The 26,429-nt window shown below is 39.8% G+C and overlaps 1 protein-coding gene across 4 annotated transcripts in view; it reads right to left on the bottom strand.

Annotated features, from left to right (window-relative positions):
* RALYL (RALY RNA binding protein-like) overlaps positions 1-26,429 on the bottom strand; it is a 256,662-nt gene that overhangs the window by 40,114 nt on the left and 190,119 nt on the right. For 3 of the 4 annotated variants that reach the window (XM_018555772.1, XM_018555771.1, XM_018555774.1), the window contains exon 3: positions 24,008-24,055. The exons of the other annotated variant lie outside the window; for it this stretch is intronic. In XM_018555772.1, the coding sequence (XP_018411274.1) occupies positions 24,008-24,055 (48 nt within the window). The remainder of the gene's footprint in view (positions 1-24,007; positions 24,056-26,429) is intronic. 4 annotated transcript variants of the gene reach the window in all.

Genomic DNA, 26,429 nt, shown 5'->3' with positions numbered 1-26,429 from the left:
CTTGCATATTCTCAATGTATCTAATAACATTAAATATGCACAATGCTCAGAGATCATGTGATTAAGGCTGCCTAGTTTTTGGATCTCATGAATAGATTGGCAGCAGAACTTTTTCTTGTTCATGGCATTTAAGAAACACTTTCTTTACTAATGTGATTGGGTAATGCTGACATGCTGATATATGAGATCTTTGCATTATAATTACAGGTTCACGTTTATTGCCCATTTTTTTTCACTGTTGGGGAGATTGCCAACACTTCTTGTTCTGGAGCTAACATTGCCACTGGGACAGAAAGTAAGTGGAAGTCCCTAAGGGACACAGAAAGCAATATTATTTCTATTACAGTGTCAATTTTAGCTTTGGATAGAGTGGGGAAGGATTAGAATTCCTGTCAGGTTCTTACTGCTATATGGGACTCTGTTAGAGACTTCTCCTTGCTTCCTATCCCAGTGGCTACAGTTCAAACAGACAGGAATTGAGGAACATTTAAAACAGCAATAAAAAGCTAACTCTTAAATCATATGTCAGAATAAATAAAAAAACAAACTAAATTAACACAGAAATCCATGCACATTACCCCATGTTTTTTCTACGCCTACGGAAATTAACGATTAATTACCCGATTAATCGTTAAAATTTTTGATCGATTAAAATTCTTTTGATCTGTAATGAAAACACTCACCTCTCCACCGGCTTCTGGGTCTTCCGGGTCTTCCGGGAGTCCCGTCGGAGATCCGGTGACGTCACAGACATCGACATCACCGGGCTCCTCCCCCCAGTCCTCCTAGTGTTGTTACAAGGGGGGTGCAGGTGGTGCGACCCGCACCCAGGTGTCACCATTGCAGGGGTGACACCAAAATGACTGACAGTCATTTTGGTGTCACCCCTCTCTAAAAAGTCGGTCCCTCGGTCATGGACCGAGAGCCCAACAGTGTCAGGAGAGAGGAGCGGACCTGGCGGCATACCTCATCCTGCCGGGTGAAAGTCCCCTCCTCTCTCTGCCGGCGGCCATCTTGGTAGAGAAAAGGCATCAATCAGATGGTCGCGCATGCGCGATGAGGACACGGCGGGGTGTCACCCGGTCTAGAGACCGGTGACACCCGGCCTCGGGACGCCCCTGAGTCCTCCACTCATCTACCTCTCTCCATCCTCCTCATATCCCTTCCCCTTTATGACTTCTAAAAACCCTCCTCATCTCCGTAACCCCTCCTTGTGTACAGGTAGAGATCACAGGAAGTTATCAGATCACAAGGTTTCTGTCGAAATCAACAGGTATTTTTGTCACTTCAAGGAGATAAAACAAAATACTTTTGATTGTATATTTAACAGACCAAAATGGAGCAAATAAAAGAAGTTCATAGTTAGAATTTACTTACACTTTAACCACTCTGTCAATACAACCCTAAATATCTTGGCTGATTTGCACTGTAAAAATATAACGGTACTTAAAAGGTATAACAACATATCACTAATGACAATCAGCAGAGCTTTGAAATACTAGCCTCAAATTAAAGTAAGACTGCAACTGCTTCTGCTCATCCTTGTAGATAAAGTAATTGCACATCAGCAATGTGCATAACAGCTTACAAATTAAAATCAAGACTCTGATTAGTTTTCTCATTACTTGCATTGTTCCCACTCATAACCTCTGCCAGGCTCTTCACACCCGTATGATCACACCACACAGTATAATGTAAGCCCGAGTCTGTTGCTGTTTACAGCCAGTTCATTGTTTGCACAATAGTGATAGATAATTGGAATACAAGAACCAGTCTTTCTTCTCAATGTACACTACATTTGATTTTTGAAGGACCATTAAATCTAAACTGCTAGCGGATAAATGATGAAGCAGCATTTCATAATAGAATTCTTTACACACATACAAGGATTCTGAATAACTATAAGAATTAAAGAGGACCTTAGTATAGAAATATGAGAGCTGCAATTGCTGACCTGGAGTTGAGATTTAGGAGGTTATTCACTAAACAGCCGTGGACTGGACTGTCATCTACACTACTCCATTGAAAGCATTGAAAGCCCCTGAACTGTCATCTACACTACTCCATTAAAAGATATGGGAATCTGCAGACCTGTTTCAAACACAGGTCAAACACAGGAACACAACACCCACGTACACTTAATAACATAATCAATTGGTCATGGCACAATAACTGTGCCTTCCTTGTACACAGAAGAATTAATTCAGTGTTATCTTCCATTATGTCAAAAGCAAAACACAAATGTACACCTACATTTATGCTTGATTCCATAAAACTGACTGAGGGGCCCATGAATTGAAAATGGTCCAAAGCCTGAAATACAATAAATCCATTGCTACCAAGAACAAGCGTGCACCCAGTGAAGTGCTATGACACCCGATATGTACTTATTTTGAGACAGTAGCTCACCAATTAGTAAAGTCAGAAACAGGATGGCAGCAGACCCAGAGCCTGCAGATTCAAAACCAAGCCAACCATGGCATCTCATATACATCTTTCCTGACAGACACCTTTCAAACTGTTCCTATCATGCCGCATTTAATACATTTAAAACTGATACTACGCCCTACAGACACATACCATTCAAGAGAAAGGTCATCTGGACCGGCTACCCTCACACATATGTGACCTTAACTAAATAAGCTACCTGGTAGAAGAGCAGATCTGTGAGACTAATCTTCATGTAATCATACCGATCCACTCAGCTGTCTGATTATGCACAATCTTGATTATTTAGAAGGGAATGATTTTTATATCAGCTTTACTCTTAGCAAGTCTACAGGAAGTATTACATGAAGGGGATGAAAAAAAAGCAGATGTTTCACACCCTCAAACATAATCCACTGCAGTAAGTGCAGAACACTCTGCTGTGTTTACACTTACCCGTGGCTAGTCACCGCTTGTGAACAGATTACTTGAAGTCAGGGAAATTGAATCAGACAAGCAGAAATATGATCAGCAGTAGCAATGGGCGAACTTGCTCAGGTTCAAGTCACAGGTAAGTTAGGCAAATGTGCCGAAAAGTTTGCCAGTTGTTAACTTCCATCAACCAAGTCAATGGGAGGCGAATCGTGAAAATCAATTCTCCCCATATTTAAGGCTAATAAGCAAGAGATCATCAAACAAAGGTCATGGGGACTTGGGCCACTGCAGTACCAAAGCAAAACAAAAAAAAAGACTAATAAGCAAGGAAATGGGATGCCATTTTATGTGACTTCAAGGGAGACATGGGAAAAAACACCAGTTCTTCAAATTACATGCTACCGAGATGGCTTAAAGTTATATGTAGTGTTATAGAACATTACAATTCTTAGGGACAGCACATGTGACACCCATAATCTACAGTATATGTGTAATACATGTTTAAATTTTACATTATTTCTTAGCTTACATATAGTAGCAGCATCCCTATGTGATATCTTTTAACTTGGGAAAAAAAGTATTCTTTAGGTAGTTTTTGCTGTAACACATGATTTTTTATCTAGTGAAGTAGTAGACAGAAGAGATCTGACGGCTATTGCAAGGTTTAAACAAATTTATAAAAATAAAGAAAATCCCTCAAATTCGTAACAACTGTAAAACAGTGGCAAATCGTGTTTCATAGTGTAGCTTGTGAACTTATTTTGCGCCATACCCCACTGTATTGTCTACAAAGTTTAATAAAATATCAACACAAAGTGCACAAACACACCTTCAAACCACAACCCAACATTCTAGAAATGAGAAGTTATGAAGAAATAAAAATTACAGAGAGTTTTACAATGCATGGAACACAGTCACATCACAATGCAATTCACAGTAATGGAGCACTGATGCCACTTAACAGCACAGTGAATACAGGTGGGTACACTGAACTCTCCGCAGCCCACCACACTGCACCTCACTGTAATGTAGCAGTGGCAGTATGCAGCACTGAATATAGCACTGTATAACACTGTGCTAGCACATTACTAGCACTATACAAGTAGCACAACTTTCCCTCACAAAGTTGTCCATTGTTCCTCACTATCTCCAGCAAACACTGCTGAGAGAGATGACTTTTACAGGGAGGGGGTTTGCACACTTTTAAAGCTCTGTAATAGGCTATGATTTTTCATCTTACCAGAGTTCACAGGTCAGGGAAAGCATTATGAGGTTTGCTTTTGGTGCCTATATGTTCGTCATTTAGGCAAACGGAGAACATGCAAATTTTGCTGCAAACCTAGCTCATTCCTAATCAGCAGCGATGTGTTTTGTACCTTTTTTTTCACTTTTTATTATCTATAAAAGCTTATTTTTAGAAATAAAGAATGAAGCAGCATCCACAATTATGTCTACAGAGCATTTTAGGCTTTCTAATAATACAACCCAGCAGTAGCCACTCACTTGTAGACTGTCTCTTTCTAATTAATACTCCATACAAATCTGTAAGCACTAGAGGCAAAGAGGACATACCCGCTCTGATCATTCAGCTGACTGTAAATTTTAAAAAGAGCTGAACACACTTCCTACAGCAGAGATAAAAAGTCTATTTCAGAGATTGGTAGGCAGTTATGCAAAACGCCTACAAGAAGTAATTTCTGCTGAACTGGGCAATGCCAGCTTCTAAAGCCACGGGAGTACTTACTTTCTCTACATCTACTGATATTTTGGTTGAATAAATAAATGAAAAGGCACATTTTCCTTGTGTTTTATTCAAATATATCCCTTTTATCTGTAGGCCCTGTTTAAATGTAGATCTATAGTTTGTCTATTCAGAAATGTTGAAAAAGTCCACGGAAAGTCCAAGTACATTTTAATAGGGTGTACTTTTTCATATGACTGTAAACGTAGCTGCCTATATCTCTGAATCTATTGAACATTTCAACATGCAGTTTTTTATGGAAGGTGACCTCTGATTATTTATTTTTTCATCATATGTTGAGCTTCCCAGGTTTCTATAACATAGTAATCTCTGGGGTATGAGGTGATGGAAAGTGCACTTTATTCCCTATAAACCTGTGTAATTGGCCCCAGTACTGAATATTTGCAGAACAAAGCCAAAATACATGAAAGGATGCTGCGTGTGTACAATAGCATTTTTGACATTCAGGATCTCTAAGGAGGCTCATGCTAGATAGTATTTCTAGAATCCAGTGTAGCGCCAGTATAGACAATGAATGCATTTGAATTTCATCAACAAATTCAGGGTACATTTTATATTTGTAAAGAAAGTATCTGCTACTCCTTCCTACAAATCATTTACAACCGAAGAAATGTGTTGGACCCATTTGTTTTAATGGGATGGAAACTGTACTGAAGAAATCCTTAGAGATATATGTAGAGGACAGGTGACAATTTTGTAAGCGTGGACCCTCTTGACTTCAAGTGAGGAGAACTTCAGCTCAATGTATTGAACTGTTTGTATATGTATGTGTAGTTTTAGCATACTTGCACCAAATCCATTGCCTATATTCCCAAAAGAGTATTTTACCTTCTATCCTCATTTCCTATTATCTTCTACTGCAGCTATTGCCTGCAGCAATAATTTATTACCCAGAAGATACACACACAGCAGTTCATGGGAAAGTGCAATTCCAAATGTATAGGAGTTAAAAGTAATTCTGCAGATAGACGTTCTTGAGCTTGGCAGAGGCAGCATGTCAACCCACACACTCGGCTACATTTATTTTTGATTGGCATGTGACAGCTCTACAGGGCTCAGCTCATACCATATGCTTTTCAATTTTCTAAAAGAAGTGATAGAAGGAAATATATATATGCAGAGTATTGTGGTGCTCCTTTTTATTTCTGGAGCTTCTTAAACATACGGCTGGAACATTAAATCATTTTAATGTGGCGTCACTTGGGAAGAGCAGACAAATCAATTTTTTTTTTTTTTTTTTCTGTGCCAACGTAGTTGTCCATTATTCATATTTAACAGAGTTAAGTGAATAGTTTCTCAGAGGTACAATGTTTAATCCATGTTCACGCAAATGTCTTTAGCATAGACCATACTCTGCATATTGATGGTTTTAAAAATCCAGATTTTTTTAATATTACATATCATTATTAAATTTAAGCTTAACTCCAGTATACACAATTATTATATCTTCCTGTAAAAAAGACACTGCTGCTCTCTTGTTCAGGGTGACTGGTCCTGTATCTGCCCCCTCCTGTAGTTATCTGCAGGCAGCCTGTATTTGGAGGACCAGCTGGGTTATGTGCACCACAGAGATGATGCCACTGCTATGTTTATAGGTTAATATCTGGATTTGCAAAGACATTTGGTGCACTCTAAAAAGGTTTATATCCTGTGGCTATTAAGAAATATTGAAGTTGATTTTGTGCCCAGAGTTCAGCTGTAAATTATTTATATACTGTACAGTATGCTAGATAGCTGACTGTGAATAATGATGAAACCGAGCACTGGTTGCATAATTCTCATGCACACAATCCAATGGTACCTCTTGAGGTTAAGCCATCTCTTTGCTCTTCCTTGCTGTCAGTATGTCCACTGTCAGCAGAAGTGCACATTTAGTTACTTTATTAAATCATTACACAACTGCATTAATAGTTAAACGTGTGTGTATACGCAGCGTCCACATGGTTAAAAGCCTATAAATAGCAGCCATGAAATGAGATAAACAGCACTTAGTTTATACACTTGAACAGAGCACTTTATCACTGTCCTCTGAAGAAGCCACTATGTTTCAAGTGATGAAACATGTTGGGTTTAGGTATGGGTTAGTACAACAGCACTTTTTATTGGTGGAGCGCTAATGCAGGATAAAAGGAAAGAAAACATTTAATGTGAGTTTAAAGAGCCAGAGAGTGAGATTTTTTAGTAGGAGAGAATGGAGAAAGATTGATATTCCTGTATTGCGCCCACTATAGGTTGTTTCAGCAATTGTCAAAAATCAATGTAAAAAGAAAAAGAATAAAATGTATTAAACTGTGAAGGGTGGGTAAAGTGCTGAGGAGTTATTGTTTGATAACAAGTGTGTTTATAGCAGCACTATGTCTAAATACAGCCCCCCAAAAGGATTGCATGCCTTTGAAGTAGTAATGTTGACCGGTCCCTATTTCCTGTCCCTGCAGCTTACTTTACACATCTTAGAAGACTAGTGGTCATCCCTATCTAATTATCTATGTACATAAAATGCCATTATAATTCATTTTTATTGCTGTGTAATTTCCTTGCTAGGTTGATTTACACACTTTATTTGTCCTCCTGACCATTGCCACTGGAACAGAAAGTGGTGGGCAATCCAAATTGTCCCAGTTGTCACCAGATCAAGACTTTAAGGGAAACTTGCTGGTGGGAAAGACTTGTTCTGGTAATAACTGTCCAAGAAGGGAATACGCCTCTTTTGTAGAGATTTGTAACAGCTCTCCCCTTGATTTCTCACCCTATACAACCTTCCATTCTGCTCCCGTTTCACAGTACTCCCAAATCCCCTCCCATTTTATTTGGTATAGATCTGTAGTCTCTCCTTCCCCATCTCTGTGTCTTTGATCCACTTCCTCTAAGACTGTAAGCTCATTTGGGCAGGGTCCTCCTCACCTACTGTTTCTGTATGTTAATGATGCTTATCAGTGTTTCTTACTTGTCTTGTCTTAACGATTGTACAGCGCTGTGGAATATGTTGGTGCTATATAAATAATTATAATAAAATATACAACAATGTGCACGCAGTGCTAATCCATAGCAGCCTACATAGTGGTAGTTGTCACATTAGTAGAAGATGTTGGAGGTTATTGTGCAGGTAAGTTCTGACCCTCCATGTGACCATGTGGTATGGGAGGACTAAAGTTTAACTGTCTGATATTTATTCATAGTACTATCCAAATTCAGGAAGTGCAATCCCTGATTTCACCAGCAGGTGTAAACTGGGGTAAAAATTGCAACCACAGCTCCTGCACTGGTGGTGTTTTTGTACACAGGGGGGTTAGAAGCACATCACGGCGATCCATTTAAACGACAGATCTGCTTTAAAGACAGAACATACAGCATACTAAGAGAACACGCCTTACGTGTAGCTTTAAATGTAAATGTATTCCCCAGATGTAGTGCAGTACTGACAATGCTACTTCTCTACCTCACCGATAAAAACTGCTCCTGCAAATAAGCCCTGTCCTATTATTAAAATGTAATGATCCTACTGTATCTGTGGGTGTTTTTATCCCAGCTGAAGGTTCACAAGGTAAGGTAAGACCACAGTTCTGAATCATCCCAATTTGGTATAACATTTTAAAAGCTGAACTCCAGCAAAAATAAATAAATGAATACTCCATAAAAAGATAAAATAAAAAACACCTCATGCTGCTATAATCCTGTTTAATACAGAGATGACCCCCTGCCATACTTCTTTTTCACCACTAGATGCCCTCGGTCTTCTGCCTCAGCATCATTCAACCCACTCCCTCTGAGCCACAGCTGTCAAAGATAGCTCAGATTTTTGCTGCACTGCATGGAGCTTAGAGAAGTAGTAAGGGCTGCTGATAAAGAACAGGAAGAACGTGGGAAGTCTTGAAGTCTTGAAAAATAACTTCCACTTTAACTAGCCTTTTAAGAAGAACTAGTTTTAACAATGAAAATAATACATTTGTGTTATATTTGTACAAAAAAAATCAGTTCCCATCCCCCATTCACACATAAACTTTGCATAATTACTGATAAATGTTATGTAAGTTGTTCTGAATAAGTTGCATGCAAATGGATAGATACTTGATCCTAATCAGTGGATTAGTGTGTCAGGCATGTACTTCATGGTACACTAAGTAGTTCTGAGAGCCATCTGAAGGCAATATTCAAGTGTCAGTCATGGCTGCATTTGTAAGAAGACATTATAATTCACTTTTGTGATTTGTTGCTCTGGTTCGATTGGTTTTGCATTAGGGAGGTTGAAATTCTTCTCTGAATTCCCTATGTTCATTTGTTTCGAGTGGTTAAAGATTCATGGACTCACACACAGGAACAAAAGAAATCAGAACGGTGCATTAGGAATAGGACTTTCCCCCAAGCATTCAGTATCATGAAAGAGAACATGTTTTCTGTCTTAAAGTGAGACTGCGGTGTATTCTCACTGAGAACACGGTTTGAATTATTATTGTAAAGTTTATCTGAAGGTCATTATTGATGTGACTTTCACATTTGTTACTTGCTTGCTGTGCAATTATGTTTTATACAGAGATTTTGAGATTCTCCCTCCATTGACTATGTGTATCTTACACTACACAATCAGCATCCTTGCTGAATGACTACTGAGTTAAAGTGATATATTTAAGTCAAAAGGTTTTTAAGTTATTTCAAATGCTGACTAAATCATTTACAATGGATGCTGCTTCTTGATGTATAAAAGTTTTAGTTCCCTGCAGTCTCCCTGCTGGAGACTGCTCTGTCCCCTGTGATCTTGTACTGGTTTGGAAGTCCAGGGAAGCAGTGCTGAGAGAGTTGGAGGCAGCTGTTTGGAAACATGATGACTGTACGGGCTTGGGCAAAAATGTAAAGGAATACTTTGCTGCGAAATTTATATTTGTTTGATCTGGATTCATTACTGAAAATAAGTTTGAGAGTTTACTTCTACTTTAAATCCAGTTATGGCATAAGTTGCACAGAGAGTGTATTCAAAGAACCATTATATTGTATGTCTAGGCAGAGATTTGCATTGAGATGAGGGAAATAATGAAACATGATTACTAGTAGCACAATTAAGGTGTATCTCAGGCAAAATCTTTTTATTTATTATTTTTTCTGTTACAGAGCAGAAAGCATTAGGCCCACTGTCTAAATCCCTGTTGGGGATATTTATCCCTCTATTTCCACTAGTAACCTTTGTCACAGAAAAAGTAAATACGGGGACATTTTTTAAAGTTACTGTATCTCCAGAACAAGAGATAAGGGTAAATCTTACAATAGGGACACTTATTCCATCTAACTTCATGTTGCATCTCCGGGACAGGAAGTGAAAGGAATGTCTCCAATAGTACAGAGACAGCAAACAATAACCTGATAGGGGTTTTAACCCTTCCCTACTCTAACCAAAACTAAAACACAGTTATACATACACTTTAAGCAGCATTAAGGACACACAGCATTTGCATTGCACATAATGAGCAATATACAGTAAATTTTTCATTCATCCCTTATATAGAGATCCGGAAACTGGCACTCCAACAGTAATATAGCTTCATCTTGAATTACGTTTATCATATCACAAAGCAAACACAAAACTTTGTGATATGATAGACTTGCATCAATAAGTATAAGTTATATCACTGTTCTTTGTATAATCAGCCGCACAAAAACCCGTATCCATAAAAATGCAGCTTTATTGTAGTAGTTTCCAGATTTAAAAAATCAAACATAGTACAGCAAATACATCACCATAGTGTCTCTCCCACACCACCGCGCTGTGCTGCATTTGATTTTGGATTTTAACTGGAAACTACTACAATAAAGCTGGATTTTTATGGATACCGGTTTTTGTGCGGCTGATTGTACAAAGAACTGTTAAAGGAGTGGGAGCGCACTGTAGCCTGCACCCGGTATATACATTAATAGAAAGTTGGAGGTGGAATTGGAGAGGTGAGTCCTTGCTGCTTTTTTGGATAAAGTTATATGACTGTTGGAGCGCCGGTGACTTTGTTTTCCTAATTGCTTGTAAGTGCGGCGCCATCTGCTTGTCACTGTAGCACCCACTACAAATTTGGGATCTTCGGGTCAGGAGTGGGATGGAATATATAGTATTGTTCTTGGACATGAGAAGAACCTCTGACAAGGACAAATAACAGTAAAAACACTTTGTGAGTTGAAGAAATAATCTTATCAGGTTTTTTGCTGCTTTTTTTGTCTTATTTATAATAAGCTGGTCACATATACAGTATATGTAAAAGTGGTTGCTATAAGCATCAGACAAAAATATTTGTGATGCCCATAGCAACCAAGCATACAGCAGAGTGACAGTGAAAAGTTCCCAAAACTGCAGGGGTTGATGATAGAGATCCTGGTACCATTTCGATGTGACTGGTTAATGAAATGTGCACACATGGGGCCACCATAACCTGCATGTATGATGGCATTACAACCAAACTTTAAGGAGATTAAAAGAAAACACCATATATTGCAGTTATGTATTATTAAAAAAAATAATAATTGTATTTCCAAATGTTACAAATGTACATCTGCATTAATCTTGCCTCTGGTAATCTCCTGCACAGCAGAAGTCAAACTGAATGTTGGAGGGTCAGCAATAGAAGCAAAGCAGGCTCTGCTGCATGAACATTTGCTGACAAGGAACCTGTTGACAAAGAAGACAGGCTGGTCCAGGGGCTGACTGGCAACTTTTGGCCCAGGGGGCAAGTACAACCCAGAGGCCCATGGGGCAGCTTAGTGAATAACCCCCTCAGTTATAAAGGAGTACTCTGTATGTCATGAGGGGGTCAAACTAAAAATTAACTATTTAGGGTGCAAAACAAATCTGCAGCTTAACTGCAGATAATCAACATAAGGGGTTCATTTTTATAGTGTTCTACTTTATTTTAACATATCTCTGGGTCAGTGCTGACGTAGCTTCGGCTGATCTTTCAGCTAGCTCCGGCCGCCTGAGCTCTTCAGTAGGGCTATTCACTATTCACTGAAGCTGGCCGAGCGGCTCAGTGGAGCCTAAGGCATATGCTGCGGCTTGACTGAGCCGAAGTGAAACCCGAAGCGGGCCGAACGGCCAACCATTGGCCAGCCGAAAGCCTCGCAACTGACAGCTGGGCGGAGCCAGCTGCGATCTCACGGCTGGCTCCGGCCAGTTGCAATGACAGCTCAGCGTTCCCCGGATACCAGGTAACCAGGGGACACTGAGCTGTCATTACAATGAGAACTCTGCAGAGCCGGCTCTTTCGCTCCCTCAGGGAATAGTTGTTGTCGGCTCCATCTTGGCAGCAGCAGCGGCTCCTCTCCACTTCCTCCGGCTCCTCAGATCTGCTGTGCGGCTGCCTGTGAGTGTGGGCTCCTGACGAGAATGGCATACCCATATAAGCAGCAATCTGTATACACAATCTCAGGATACACAATCTCAGTGAGTAATGACAGTTCAGCGTCCCCTGGTTACCAAGTAACCAGGGGACGCTGATCTGTCATTACAATGCGAACTAGGCGGAGCCGGCCGTCTGGAGCCCACACTCACAGGCAGCCGCACAGCAGATCTGAAGAGCCAGAGGAAGTTGGAGAGGAGCCGCTGTCAAGATGGAGCCGACAACAACTATTGCCTGAGAGAGCGAAAGAGCCGGCTCTGCAGAGTTCTCATTGTAATGACAGTTCAGTATCCCCTGGTTACCTGGTTGTTATTAATTTCTTCGGCTGAGTCGAACTCCTTCTGCACTTCGGGTCGGCCGAACGGGTCGGCCGAACTAGCCTGAAGTGAATAGCCGAACAGCGTTCGGCTCACTTCACTTCGGCTCGGTTATTCACATGGCTGCCTTCGGCAGCTTTGTGAATAACCCTGACAGTACAGAAGTCAGTATGTAACGCAGTACAGAGGTCAGGGTATGACGCACAGTGCGGAGGTCAGGGTGTGACGCACAGTGCGGAGGTCAGGGGGTGACACACAGTAGAGGTCAGGGGGTAATGTAGAGGTCAGATGTCACACAGACAGTACAGGGACTTACAGAGATTTCTTGATTCAGGTGCTCTTCTCCTGGGGATGGTGGTGGGAGTAGCGAGGTTGCCTGCCAGTTCGGCTTGTGGTGCCCGCTCTCTATGTCCCGCTCAGCCGAACTAAACAGCCGGCCAATTGTAGCTCTGCAGTCTCCCTCTCCCACAAATGGCAGCTGAGGTGGGCGGGGGAAACTGCTGTGGCCGCTGAGGAGCTCGATCGTTAATGCGGCACTGTCAAAAGCAGCCGAGCTGCTTCTTCGCTCCTCTCCACCGCCGCAGCTGCAAGCACTTCATCTCTCCCCTCTTGGCCACTCTGCTGCTGCGGCCGAGATGGGAGAGAAGAAGTGCTTGCAGCGGCAGTGGGGGCCGTGTGCAAAGGCACCCTGCCCACCGGCCCAGTCCGCCCCTGGGCTGGTGGCAGGAAGGTGACCAAGCATGGGAGCATGGAGCCGGCTTCCCAGCCAATCAGATAGCTGGGTGGCATGTAATTACTCGGTGCATTCCTATTACAAATCTTTAGTCATTTAAAACAATTCCCATATGTATTAGAGTCTTAGCCTGGAGTTCAGCTTTAATGCCTCTTGCACATGGGCGCCTGAGCCCATTTAACATAAATTCTGTCATATTTTCCCTGCTCAGGAAGCTTAGATATGAATAGCTCAGGAGCCTGGGTGCAAAGAACTCTGACTACAGTAAGTGCAAAAGCACTTAAATTATAAACCCCATCAATGCTGATGGGAGTAATTTGGATATGATACAAGGTTAGGTGTCAGATATATATGTAAAGGTTGCATTAGAGTTGGGCAAGAACAATCATGGTTCTGGGAATGGAGGGGCAGTCACATTGGGCAAAAAGTGGGCCCAAGCTCATTTCTTAACACTGGGATCCCTGGGAGGTAAATTTACCCCTCTGTCTTTAGCTATGTTAACAGTAAAAATTATTGAGCTTCTCCCACAGAACATTTTCATATTTACAAAACTGTTCTGATAATAGAGCTTTTCCGCAGAGGAGCAATGACTAAAAAACAAGATTGATTTCCGCGTGCCCAGGAATTCAGCCAGTTTAATACTTACACACACTGTATTGTTAAGATTAGACAAGCAATCCAAACAATAATCTATATGTTGATGAGCCATTTAATGAAACCAATATTATTTATGAAAAAAATGAATAGCGTTTGAAGAAGAGAAAATAGCTTGGAAGTGAATAACTGCAGTAAAAAATTAATGCATGAATTTAAATCCTCTGTCAAGTTAATTACATATTATCTACATAACTGCTATCAGCAAATGGCACAGTGACTTGTTAGGAACAAAATGTGAAAAGACTTCAGAATTACATTGCTGGGATATTAACTCCTAAGTAGCTCATGTAATGACAAAAGTCTTATAAAAAAAACTTGTTAGGTTTTTCTGATAACAAATGTGCTAAGCTGATATTGAGAATTACATTCTGGAAAAACAAGAACCCACATCTGATGAAATATAACCTTTACACTGCAATATCTCTTAGTAGGTTTAGATTTATTACATAGGGAACCTGACTAGACTTATTTAGAAATTGTTTTCGGGGAAAAGTGTAGGAATGGTAGGTATGTACCCATCAGCAATAACATTATGATCACCCACCTAATATTGAGTAGGGTCCCCTTTTGCCGCCAAAACAGCCCTGACCAAATGAGGCACTGACTCTGCTAGACCTCTATAGCAGCCTCAGTAGCGCATCCTTTAAGTTCTGTAAGTTTTGAGGTGGGGCCTACATGGGTCAGACTTGTTTTCCAGCACATCCCACGGATGCTCAATTGGATTGAGATCTTAAGAATTTAGAGGTCAAGTCAACAGCTCCAGCTCGTTGTTGTGTTTCTCAAACCATTCTAGAAGCATTGCTGCATTGTGGCAGAGCACATTATCCTGTTGTAGCTGTGTACTTGGTCAGCAACAATGTTTAGGTAGGTGGTATGTGTCAACGTAACATACACATGAATGGCAGGACCCAATGTTTCCCAGCAAAACATTGCCCAAAGCATCACACTGCCTTCACAGGCGTGCTTTCATCCCATAACATATCCTGATGCCATCTCTTCCTCAGGTAAGCGACACACACACACACCTGGCCATCCACATCAGACTAGGCCACCTTTTTCCATTGCTCCCAGTTCTGATGCTCACGTTCCTATTGTTGGTGCTTTTGGCGGTGGACACAGGTCAGCATGGGGACCCTGACCGGTCTGTAGCTACGCAGCCCCATACATACTGCATGTTCAGACACCTTTCTATTTGAACCAACATTAACTTTTCCAGCAATTTGAGCTACAGTAGTTATTTTATTGGCTTAGAATACATGAACCAGCCTTCGATACCCACATGCATCAATTAGCCTTAACTATTAACAAAAATGTAGCTTATTTGTCTTATAGACCCCTAATGTCACCTTAAAGAGAACATGTCACCACTAACATGCTATAACATAGGGAGCTTGTGAAACATGTGTCGGGTGCGCCTATGTATGAAAATTCAAATTGCGCTACACATGTTGGGTATTACCACATGCACCAGAGTGAGAGCAACAATTTTTGGTCCAATATTCAAGGATAACAATATACTGATGACCTGCATTGGATTTTAAAACGTCGCCTATGGACAATTTGCAGTACTGTATTTTGTTGGCATTTCAACATGTGCACGCAATTTGTAAACTTGGCATGTTGGGTATCTATTTACTAGGCACCAGCTCATCTTTTATATTTAACAAAAAAATTATATTGTGCATTATAATTAACATAAGTGTATTTTTTACTGAAATTGTGGGTTTGATAGAGTTGCACTATTAATCACACAATGTCAAAATTTGCAACTGCTGCCATTTAATTTTACAGAGTCTGTGCTTTCAGGAGATATGTAACTCTTGGGGGTTTTAAGTTATGTGTAGGCCTAAAATGTGAAGTATAACAAGTGTGCAAAAAATGCCTTAGCAGCGAAAGGGTAAAATAGATTAGAAGACAAGTATCATTCAACCTGAAATTTTATGTTATCTCTTTATTTGGGTAATAGCTTTCCCTGAGCAGATCTGTACACGGTATTCACAGAGACAAGCCAGCAATTTCATGATTAATCAAATTAATAATGGTGGTATTACCTTTCGCTGTGTATGCAATAATTGAACACTTGTGCCTTTTTAGTATGCACCTTATGACTATATTTTGATAGGAAAAAAACATCATCTCTACTAAAAGTGTCACGATTGAACAGAATGTTTTTACCGTTGAAAATATGTTCTATAAATAGGAGGAAGGGCTGCTGAAATGATATATCTGTTCTTGAAAGTCTCACTGCTTTTCAGAATTGCCTTGCTAATATTTCTCATTGTCACAGAACAGAATTCGTTGCAGGCATTCTGCTCAGATACAAAGACATTCTCTTTACAAAACTAAGGACGTTGGATGTCAACTATCTCTATAACTGTCATTTTATCTAGTTATATGAAATATGCTTTTCTGCAGGGAATCATTTCTCTTGTTGGAGAAGAAAGGAAAAGTGAGAGTACATAAAAATATTGAGGTACAGTATTTGCTGAATTGTATTTTCTGCTCTGGTATGTGCAATATTGCCGGCAGCAGTATGTAGGCTTTACATGACTTGTATTAGTGTGAGGTTTTATAACACTTTATACAAGGCGGGTTATAGAAGGCATGCTCTTCACATTGTCTGACTGCACATGTGAAGTGCTCACAACTGATATCTAGCAGCATGAAGAGTCACCAACAAATTATTTCTCATGTACATAAGACAAAAGGTATCTTATGCTGCACAGTGTCATAGTGGTTAGCACTGGTTCAAATCCCAATCAGCACACTATCTGCAAGGAGTTTGCATGTTCTCCCTGAGCTTGCATAGTTTTCCTCCCACATTCCAAAGACATGCTGGTAGGTTATGGCCTCATTCACACAGCGCAAAGTGGGGCCGTTCAAATCCGTATGGCGTGCATGGCCGTATTGGGCCGTTCCCGAGAAGGACAGGTACTGTGTGTGATTGTACGCAGCAGCCCGTTCTTCCCTATGGGAGGGCGCGGCCGTACACTCACCCGAATAGCGTACGGCCGCGTCCTCCCATAGGGAAGAAAAGGCTACTGCGTACAATCACATGCAGCACCTGTCCTTCCCGGGAACGGCCCAATACAGCCGTGCACGCCAAACGGATCTGTACGGCCCCACTCTACGCTGTGTGAATGAGGCCTAATTGTCGAAATTAGCCTAGTATGTATGCATGTGAGATAGGGACTTTAGATTGTAAGATGTGAATATGTAAAGAACTGCGTAAATTGTCGGCGCTATATAAACACCTGTAATAAATAAATAATGAGTACAAACATAAAGAGTTCTCATCCAATCCTAATAAATCAGCAGAAGGAAGTGTGCTGCACACCCATCTTTCTTTTACGCAGCATTCTGGACACACTAGTTAAAGTGCTGGAAACCACCATGAACTACATGTTTCCTTTGCTGAACATACCACATGCCACTCCAGGTGTGGCTAGGCTCCACTCTCTCCAATTACATCTTGGCTCTTCTCCACCGAAGCCATCAGTAGTAGCAGTAACAGGAACACCACACACAGAGATGTAAAATAATGTTGTTCTTTTATTAAACAGCCAACATGCTCTAATCTGATGCATTTCACACTAGGAACAGTGTTTTCTTAAATAATTATTTGCTAAAGCATTGTGTTTAGTGCAAAACGCATCAGGATTAGAGTGTGTTCATGCTGGCTGTTTAATGAAGGAAGAACATTATTTTGGATCTCGGTGTGTGGTGTTCCTGTTACTGCTACCATTCATACACACATGTTTTTTTTATTTTTGCTGTTGACACAGCCCATGGTAGTACATTAGCACTTGAGGCCTGGAAACTGATGCAGTAGAGTTTGTTGTGGGACTTTTAATGCTGAGAACAAAAGAAAATGTGAAAGATGCCCTATGTGTCCCTAATGTCAATACTGTCACAGATCAACTTTGCAGATGATCTGTTACTTGTAATTCTACAAGCATGTTTGTCACAGATCAGCAACAAAGCTGTTCTGTTACTTAGTGAAAAATAGTGAATCAACAGTTAATAAAACTACGCTACTGGGTAAAAAAATCAAGGGCTGTATTAATCCTTTGTAACAGACTACATCATGAAAAATATTTTTACAATTCTACTACAGTTCCACTTTAACATTTAACCTTTACCCCTAACACTTAACCTAATCTCTAAAATCAGCCCTTAACACCACCAAGTTTTTTTGGTGCAGAACTGTGCTATCATAAGGGTATACAACACAAATTTTCAACTGCAATAAACATGAACCCAACAACGTATTAAAAGATTAAAAGTGTCTAGCCAAAAACTATTACAATTTTTTTTGCAATCATCTGAGCAGAAAGTGAGTGAAAATCTCTCAAATAGGGACACAAGCCTGACTAGGGTTCTAACTAATCCCAATTCTGCCAAAAAGAACTAATAAAATGGCTTAAGATATACCTATAACTAATAAATATGAATTTGTTACAGAAATATAACTTTACAATATACATAAAAAGTTACAATGCAGAAACTGTCTGCAGGTCTTACATCTGCAGGTAAACCAGTCCCAAGGTTGCAGATACAATTACAATATGCAAATGTTAAAACTTTAAGGCATCAAAGCAAAAAAAATAGCAGATATATATAAGTATACATACTGTATATGTTACATGTGTCCATTGTGAAATAGTGACATGTTTTCCAACCCACAACATTCTTCAAAATAACTCTCTCTGTCTCTCTCTCTCTCTCTCTTTTCAGCTGTTCCCATTGTTTAGAGGAGCTCTTACAAATATTAGACCGAAGCTACATAGCAGTCGTGTCAAAAGAAATTGACAACAGTTGGAACTCATGATAAAGTTTGACCTATGGCATTTATGGTATTGTGCTGCCATCTAGAGTTTGCAGTATAAATGCTTCCATCATAGAAACTGATGTAGAACCCAAATTCAAAGGCCTTTGCTCATTTGAAAATAGCTGCAAGCCTTCTAACACCAAGAGACTTACACTTGTTAAAAGGAGGACTTCACCATGGGACAACACTATGAGCCCGTTCACACCATACTGCACATAAAAACTCACACAAGACACCAAAAATGCATTTGCATTTCTGTGTGGTAACACGCGCTTTCCTGCATATTGCGCTTTCATGTGCACTAGCATGCATTTTATTTATAGTCATCCATTGTCAAGCATTTTTCAGTCTTATTTTCTGAAAGGGTCAAAATTATTACTAATGTATTTTCTTTCCTTGAGTTGCTGTACATTTTGTTGAGTTTACAAGCATTCATGTATGCTGCATTAATGTGCATACACGCTGCATTTTAATGTAATTCACTGCCATGCACATCTCCGCAGCATTATGGTGTGAGCAAGGCACATAGAAAACCATTGTGTTCTATATTTTCACTATGTGTGAACTCATGTTAATGGGCTCTAAAGCTGTACTAGAAGAGAGAACAAGACTGCCAAGATCAAGAACCCATTTTACTGTGATCGCCTAAATGTCTGAAGCCATGTCCACTGAGGGAATCGTGGGCCAGCTATAATGGAAGCTAAGTGATGTTTAGTGTATCCCTACTGCATACAGACCATTACATTTGCTAACAAAGAATAAAAATTGTCGGCATGTGTGTATGTTTGCATATTTATAGCATTCTGTACAGTATGAGTTGTATTGTTCTCCTACGAGAAAGAAGTACTTTGTAAATGCAGCATCCATGTTTAGTAAAAACACATTATTATAGTACTGGGTTTGTTTCCTTGGCTTTACTGAGAGAATTAGACAGATATCAGAAAGATAAAAGCAAAATAATTGCGAATCAGAGAATGCAACATAATAGAGTTTATAAAACATTTTCTTTGCACTCTATAATAGGCTGATTTCTAATATCAAAGCCTATGAAGATAATCACTGTAAATAATATTTAGAACATTACTATAAAAAAGGAATTTTGTTTGCCTCCATTTGTATTTGCATAGATACTATTTGCATGTGCTACAAAATGCATGACTGAAAGCAAAATATCACAAGCCATCACCCCAATCTGATGGCTTTTCCAGAAATAACAATTCATCTAATATCCCTTAGAAAATGCAAAATAATTGCTCTGTCACCACTTTTGAACAATCTACCCCTAAAGCACTGTTTAACACTGTTTTGACCATAGAAAAATAATATGAAGAGAAACTTAGAAAAGTGGACAGCTTCTATAAATAGAAATGACTTACAACCTTACCTCACAGTTGTATGTTCTGTGATATAATTAGAGAGGCCTGGTTATAACATCCATTCTCTTATCACTCCTATACTATGAATGGTTATTACATCTTATTGTGGCTATTAATCAAAGCCCTTTAAAAGAAGATACTTTAAATAAAAGAATGCAATTATCTTGGGACATAGTAAGCTGGCAGCTTCCTCCATCATGAGACCTGTGGTTCTAAATTTCACAGATCAGAGACATGTCTTTTATGTACTGAAGGGTATGGTTATAGAGCAGATTTATACACAGCATTTGTTACCCTTGATCCTAAAGTTATCAATAGTCCTAACCATTTGGGATGTTTCTTATTTGAAACCTGACTTTTCCATTATTCCATTCATTTCTGATCCATGATTTTCTTTGATACAGGTGACCTGCTATTTAATTCCCTTTGATGTTTTTCCTTGCATTAATATTGCAATTATTTATATCTATACCCTTAAAGCAGATGCATCAGGTGCACATCATTAATCAGGACTGGTTTACTGATAACAATAGACCATACCTGCGCAACCTATGTTGGCACAGAAGCTTGCAGTCTGAAATCCTATTCAGTGGACGTCCACAGTTGCCCTTACAGTACTCATGTAACTGTTTATTCCCTCCTACTGACTCCTACTGACTCATACCCCGGTGGTATGAACCTTAACCACCTTATGAACAAACTGAGGCATTTGAAGGATGTACAGAAAGAAATGAAATGGGTTTTAGGCTTTATTAGACTGTCAAGGCACAACTACATAGGATTGAATACACTAAGAAATCTTGTTCTTCTTACAGCTCTTTCCTTTAAGCATTATCAATCATTATCAAAGCTGTGAAAGCTTTGATAATGATTGAAAGTCTAGAGGATTAAAAATTAATCTATTGATCTTAGAGAGTGTTTAAAGAAATCATTAGTCACTGATCTAAAGTTCCAAGATTCCAGAGCCACGTTTTGTGGTGCAGCTGCCTCTTCTAACTGATGGTAGTAAGCAGGCAAAATCTAGACATCCTAGCTCGGGGTCCCCCTTGAAAGGTTCCTGCTGAATCTTCTCCGAGCAAGCATGTCCAGCTGAGAGAAATTCCCTTCAGTTCATTCACAGATCGAGTTCCCTAAAAAAGCTCTAGTTTGTGGTGAGGCAAGAAAAAAAAAGACTTGGCCATTCTGCCTAATTTATTTCCTAGAATCCCTCAGTAGTTATCCTTTATTTCTTATTTAATTTAAGTTATTTTTATTGAAATAATTTTAATAAAATTAATGTAAAGAAAAAAATGACACGCAAATCATAATTTTTTAGTCAACAAGGAAAATTCTCCTAAGAGGGGAAATAAATAAATACAGTACATTAAACAGACTCATTTCTCAACATTCACCCCTGCTAAACAGTAACCTAGACAACACTGACAGGGTTATTCACAGTGAAATGTTTGGAGAAGGCAGGAGAAGTTAACGATCTAGGCCCAAATAACCGATTTGGAAAAATTCTCCAATTCAGCTCACTTTCCATGTTCCGCTATGTTGTCCTAGATTGTTCACTTCTCCTGCCTTCTCCAAACTCTTCACCCTTTTGTGAATAACCCTGTGAAATGTTAACAAAAACTGATTCTTGTTTTACTTGTTTGAAATTATTATTACATCATATGCAATTATATGATAGCTTCACACACCACAAAAGTGCCTCAATAGCTGTGTGTCTGCTACGTCATAACACCACCAAGACTGGGACAAAGCAAACATTACATGGAGGTTCACCCAGCCCTCCCTGAAAGTAAAGCTATCATGAGGAAATTATGTAGGCTGCCATTTCTGACTTCCCCTTCTGAAAATATTACTTGCCTGGTATGAAAATGTATGTACAGTATTTCCGGAATTTTATCTGGCTTTCTGATCTGAATATTTGTTCCAAGTCAAAAATGGTATACAAACCACACTTATATTTCCCTATGTGCAAGCACTTGCCTTCATTATCCACATAATATATTCAAAGCACCTGCATTTTAGAATGGCCAAACCAGTGAAATCCCAATGAGATGCTGTACCATAATCTGAGCAAGTCTATTTGAGCTGTACATCACAAACATTTACATAAACTGTAACATTGGGTATATGTGTATCCTAACAAATGCAAAGGTCTGATCAGCAAGTACAAACAATATTGTTGATTAATGTTACTGCCAGTAAAAGAGGTTCCTGTTTGTTACAATATTTAAAGGGACACTAAACTCAGGAGTTAAATCTTAAAAATGTATTCAAGTGCCTTGAGTATTAATAAAAATGTATCTTATTTGTGTATCACTCATCTGTAGATCCTCAAATCATCTCTGAATTGGTGCTGACACTGTCCTTCCTTCTGGAGGGTGGCTACTTTTGTTCCCCATGGTTCCTGTAAGTGTTGTAAAGTAGCCACCACTCCAAGCTCGCTCCCATGATGGACTACAATCTCATGTTTAGTTAACTAATATGTATTGAGATTGTAGCCCAGCACAGGAACGTGAGCATGGAGAGAAGGACAGTGTCAGCACAAATTCAGAGATGATTTGAGGATCTATAGCCGAGTGATAGACAAATAAGCTGCATTTTTGTTAATGCATTTTTGAGATTTAATTCCTCAATTTAGTGTCACCCTAAGGACTCGTACTTACTTGTACAGTCTTTACTTTCTAATTTTACAGTGACCTTGACTGATTAAACCATCTGTTCAGTGAAGATATGGCAATGTACAATATTGCACATCATGCTTGGTAAATAAAACTGTGTTCATTAATATGGCTTAGATGAAGTTCAGATTATTTTAGAAGCCATTTGTGAAAAGATAAAAATGATAAGGATTCACAAGAAGGTTAGTATCATTCCATATCACATTGTAGCTCTGTGAAGTACATACAACATTCAGTTACTAAAACTATGGCCACAGGCAAGCAGATGTCTTCCTGAGTACACCAGGCAAGGAAACCTGCACCTGCCATATGTAATGTTGAGACCCACCGCTGCTTCTCTTACTGACAAATAGAAGTGGTACACATGTAGTTTTTACCTTCCTGATTTCTTTTTATCAAGGAGAATGAAATATTGGCAACATTGCACAAAGATTTTCCAAAAAATGGAAAGCCCTCCTGATAAACGGCCTGAATGTGAGGAAGCTGACTGGGGTGTGGGATAGGGATACACGTGGCTGCTATGAAACAAAATGATGCCAACTGCAGGGAATTTAACTTAAAGTATCTCTAAATTGAAGTACAAACATGTAATATATTGCAGCTTACCAGTCCTTAGATGTAATGGCTGCATTAGTTTTCTCTTTTCAAGCTAAGTATATTTTCTGCAAGTATACAAAAATATCTGGCGATCTTGCCCGAGTTCCTTAAATAACTTTGTACTGACCTGAAATATCAAACAATCGTATAAAGCTTTCCGAGCTATCTTTTGTGAATTACATCCCCTCCATGGAATTGAAATGGGGAGAGGAAGAAGTATTTGTAGTCCAAATCAGGGAGCTTAGGGTGACAATGCTGCTCCTTCATATACACAGTATGGTGAGGGAGCGTTGTCACAGGCGGTACGTTACTGCTAGGATCACCAGGTGAAAATAAAGGAAAAAAATAGACTGTAAAAACAAAAACTAATACAACCACCACCTCTAAGGACTGGTAACCTGCAATATATACATTTTTGTGTTTGTCTTTAGATACACTTTTATAAAATGAAGGTTAACAGTGACAGACTTGGAGACAATGTACTATCCATACCATACTTTGGTATCTAGGTTCCTGAACACTGGATACAACAGATTCTCTGCAAGGGTTTTCTCATCTTTTGGTAACGTGATTCATTATACATAAAACATTTTGGATCTAATTCATTAAAACTCAAGAAAATAAAGTACACTCAGCAGAACTATTGGCCATAACATCATTCCCTTTTCATGTTCTCATAAAATAAAAGGTAAAGTCTGATTGGTTGCCATTGGAAACAACTTCACTTTTGTCTCCATTTCCTTTTGTTCAGTTTTAATGAATCAGCCTTTAATACAGACAGACAAACACACATACATGCTGAAACAACGGTACGAGGAAATAACCGCACATACCGATTGTAGAAATCTTCCCGGTAGTAATCATAATCAAACTCATAGCCGCTGTAGAAAGAAAACAAAGAACAGTAATGATCTGGTGCCTCAGATAATTACATTCATTGATGTCTGTAGAATGAAAGTTACAATTTAGCTCTAAAGTGAAAGACATAATTCTGAGCCTTTATCTGAAAGCGCACATAAGATTAGTTAAGTATGGTAATTTCCTAGTCTTCTACAATGTCACATCTAACTGCTGCACCACTGTGACCAAGAACACGCTTTAATAATAGACCTTTTAGACATTGCTAAAAAAAAACCATTTATAGAAGGGGAGATATTATTTACATATTACAACAATCAGAGCTTCAGCTAAATGTTAAAATAAAATTATGCCAAAAATTTGTTCTTTTTAACTTTTGGACGGAGTATACTGGTGTCAACTAGACCCTAGAGATATCCTTATAGAAGTATACGGGGAATGCACTGGGGTACAAGGGTGTCCAGATTACAGAAGATCACTGGCTACCGGAGAAGAAGAACCTTGGGAGGGGGGGGATAACTCTGCAAAAGTTATATTGTGTAATCATTTACACATTTTTCATAAAGTTTAACTATAGGCATACAACCTTACCAGATGCCATAGCCTGAGCATTTGCTTCTCTCCACAGCAATCAAAGCAATAAAGGTTGGACAAGACTGTGATTGAATAGTGAAGGAACATCAGCTGAGGTCATCTCTATGCTCTCTCTACCAATCAGCAAACTTAATTTATTAGATACATAGCAATCTACCCTGTCTGTCCAAAAAAAAAAGTCACACACTCTAATATTTCATTGGATCACCTATAGCTTTGATTATGGCACGCATTCACTGTGGCTTCACTTTGATAAGCTTATGCAATATAACAACATTTATTTCTGTCCAGCGTGGCATTATTACTTCACTAAGATCTTGTAGTGATGATGGGAGTGTCGGACCACTGCGTAAAGTCTTCTTCAGCACATCTCAAGAGTCTCAGTTTGGTTAAGGTCTGGATACTGCGGTGGCTAATCCATGTGTGAAAATTGAATGTCATGCTCCCTGAATCACTACTTCACAATCTGAGCCCGCTGAATCCTGGCAATCAGGTGGTGACTTTTTTTGGACAGGCAGTGTGGTTTGATATTATTGTTAACAGCCACAGCAGTAAATTGTGTTGGGCTGATAGTGCTTCTCCCTCCAAGCTTGAATGCTGATACGGAGGGACTTAAAAGAGAACTATGAGGTGAGTGATTTTCACTCATCCTCATAGTTATGCCGACGTGTGACATTGAAACTGTCACACGTCGGCTCTATTGAGCGGGAGGTGAGCGAACACATACCATCACTCGCTCACTTTCCGATCATTTCAGTCACCGCTCCTCACAGGGATTCCCCCATCCCCTCTCCGATCCTCCAGCGCTGACTGGAGGAATGAACGGGGAAGGGGCGGGCACAGCTGGCTCAGCCTCTAGATAGGCAAAGCCCGCTATCAATCAGCTATCTGGGTGGATCTCAACAGTATTGTCGGGATTTGTCCCGGCTGTGGCGCTCTCAGTATATAGCGAGCTATATACTGAGCTTTGGGTCATGGGAGAGGGTTAGTATATGTCCTCCCGTGACCCTTAAGAGGACTATGGGATAAAAAGCTTACCCCATAGTTCTCTTTTAAAGGATTCTAGTATAAATATATTTAAATATTTTAAAGCTTAACTCCAGTTAGATTTAAGCTCTGTATTAATTAATACATAATTAAAGACATTTGTTAAATGCAAGTACCGTAATTAGACTTAATATCAGCCTTCCGGTTCTTTGCCAAAAGAGCTCAGACTTGGGAAGGCAGCACAAGGAGCCAGTCAACTGTGTTGCAGTATTCTTGTGCTAATAAGGTTCTTGCCAAGAGGAACGGAGAGCAGAGTGACAGAGAAATTAGTTGTTCAGTTTAATGCTTCTTCTGTCACCCTCCAGTCACAGGTTGTGGGAGGGATAAGACATGTAACTGTTACTTAACTGCAGCAGGAAAAAATAAGGTCTCCTGCCCTCAGGGCCAGATTTACTCTCTCTGCTGCCCCAAGGCCAGGTTCCTCAATATGCCCCCTACCCGCCAAACCCCCTTGGATAATGGCAGACTTGCAGGCTGCATACAAGTGATCTCAGCGACATCGCCGGGATCACTTCTACAAAACAAGTCGTGGCTAAATGTAGAAAACAACTTCCCACTGCATGTCCCGGGCATCGGGAGATAGGAATTCCACACCCCTGCTGCCCCTCTACTCCCTGCTGCCCCAAGGCCATGCCTTGGTTGGCCTTGTGGGAAATTCGGTCCTGCCTGCCCTGCCTAGATTAAATGGGGTGTGTAATACCTGTCTATACTTACACATTTATGCATTGTCTAAAACAGGAGAACAGCTTAGGGTGA

Source organism: Nanorana parkeri, unplaced genomic scaffold (genome assembly GCF_000935625.1).
Source record: "Nanorana parkeri isolate BGI_ZX_2015 unplaced genomic scaffold, ASM93562v1 scaffold213, whole genome shotgun sequence".
Taxonomy (NCBI): domain Eukaryota; kingdom Metazoa; phylum Chordata; class Amphibia; order Anura; family Dicroglossidae; genus Nanorana; species Nanorana parkeri.
This window is presented reverse-complemented; position numbering and strand designations above follow the sequence as displayed.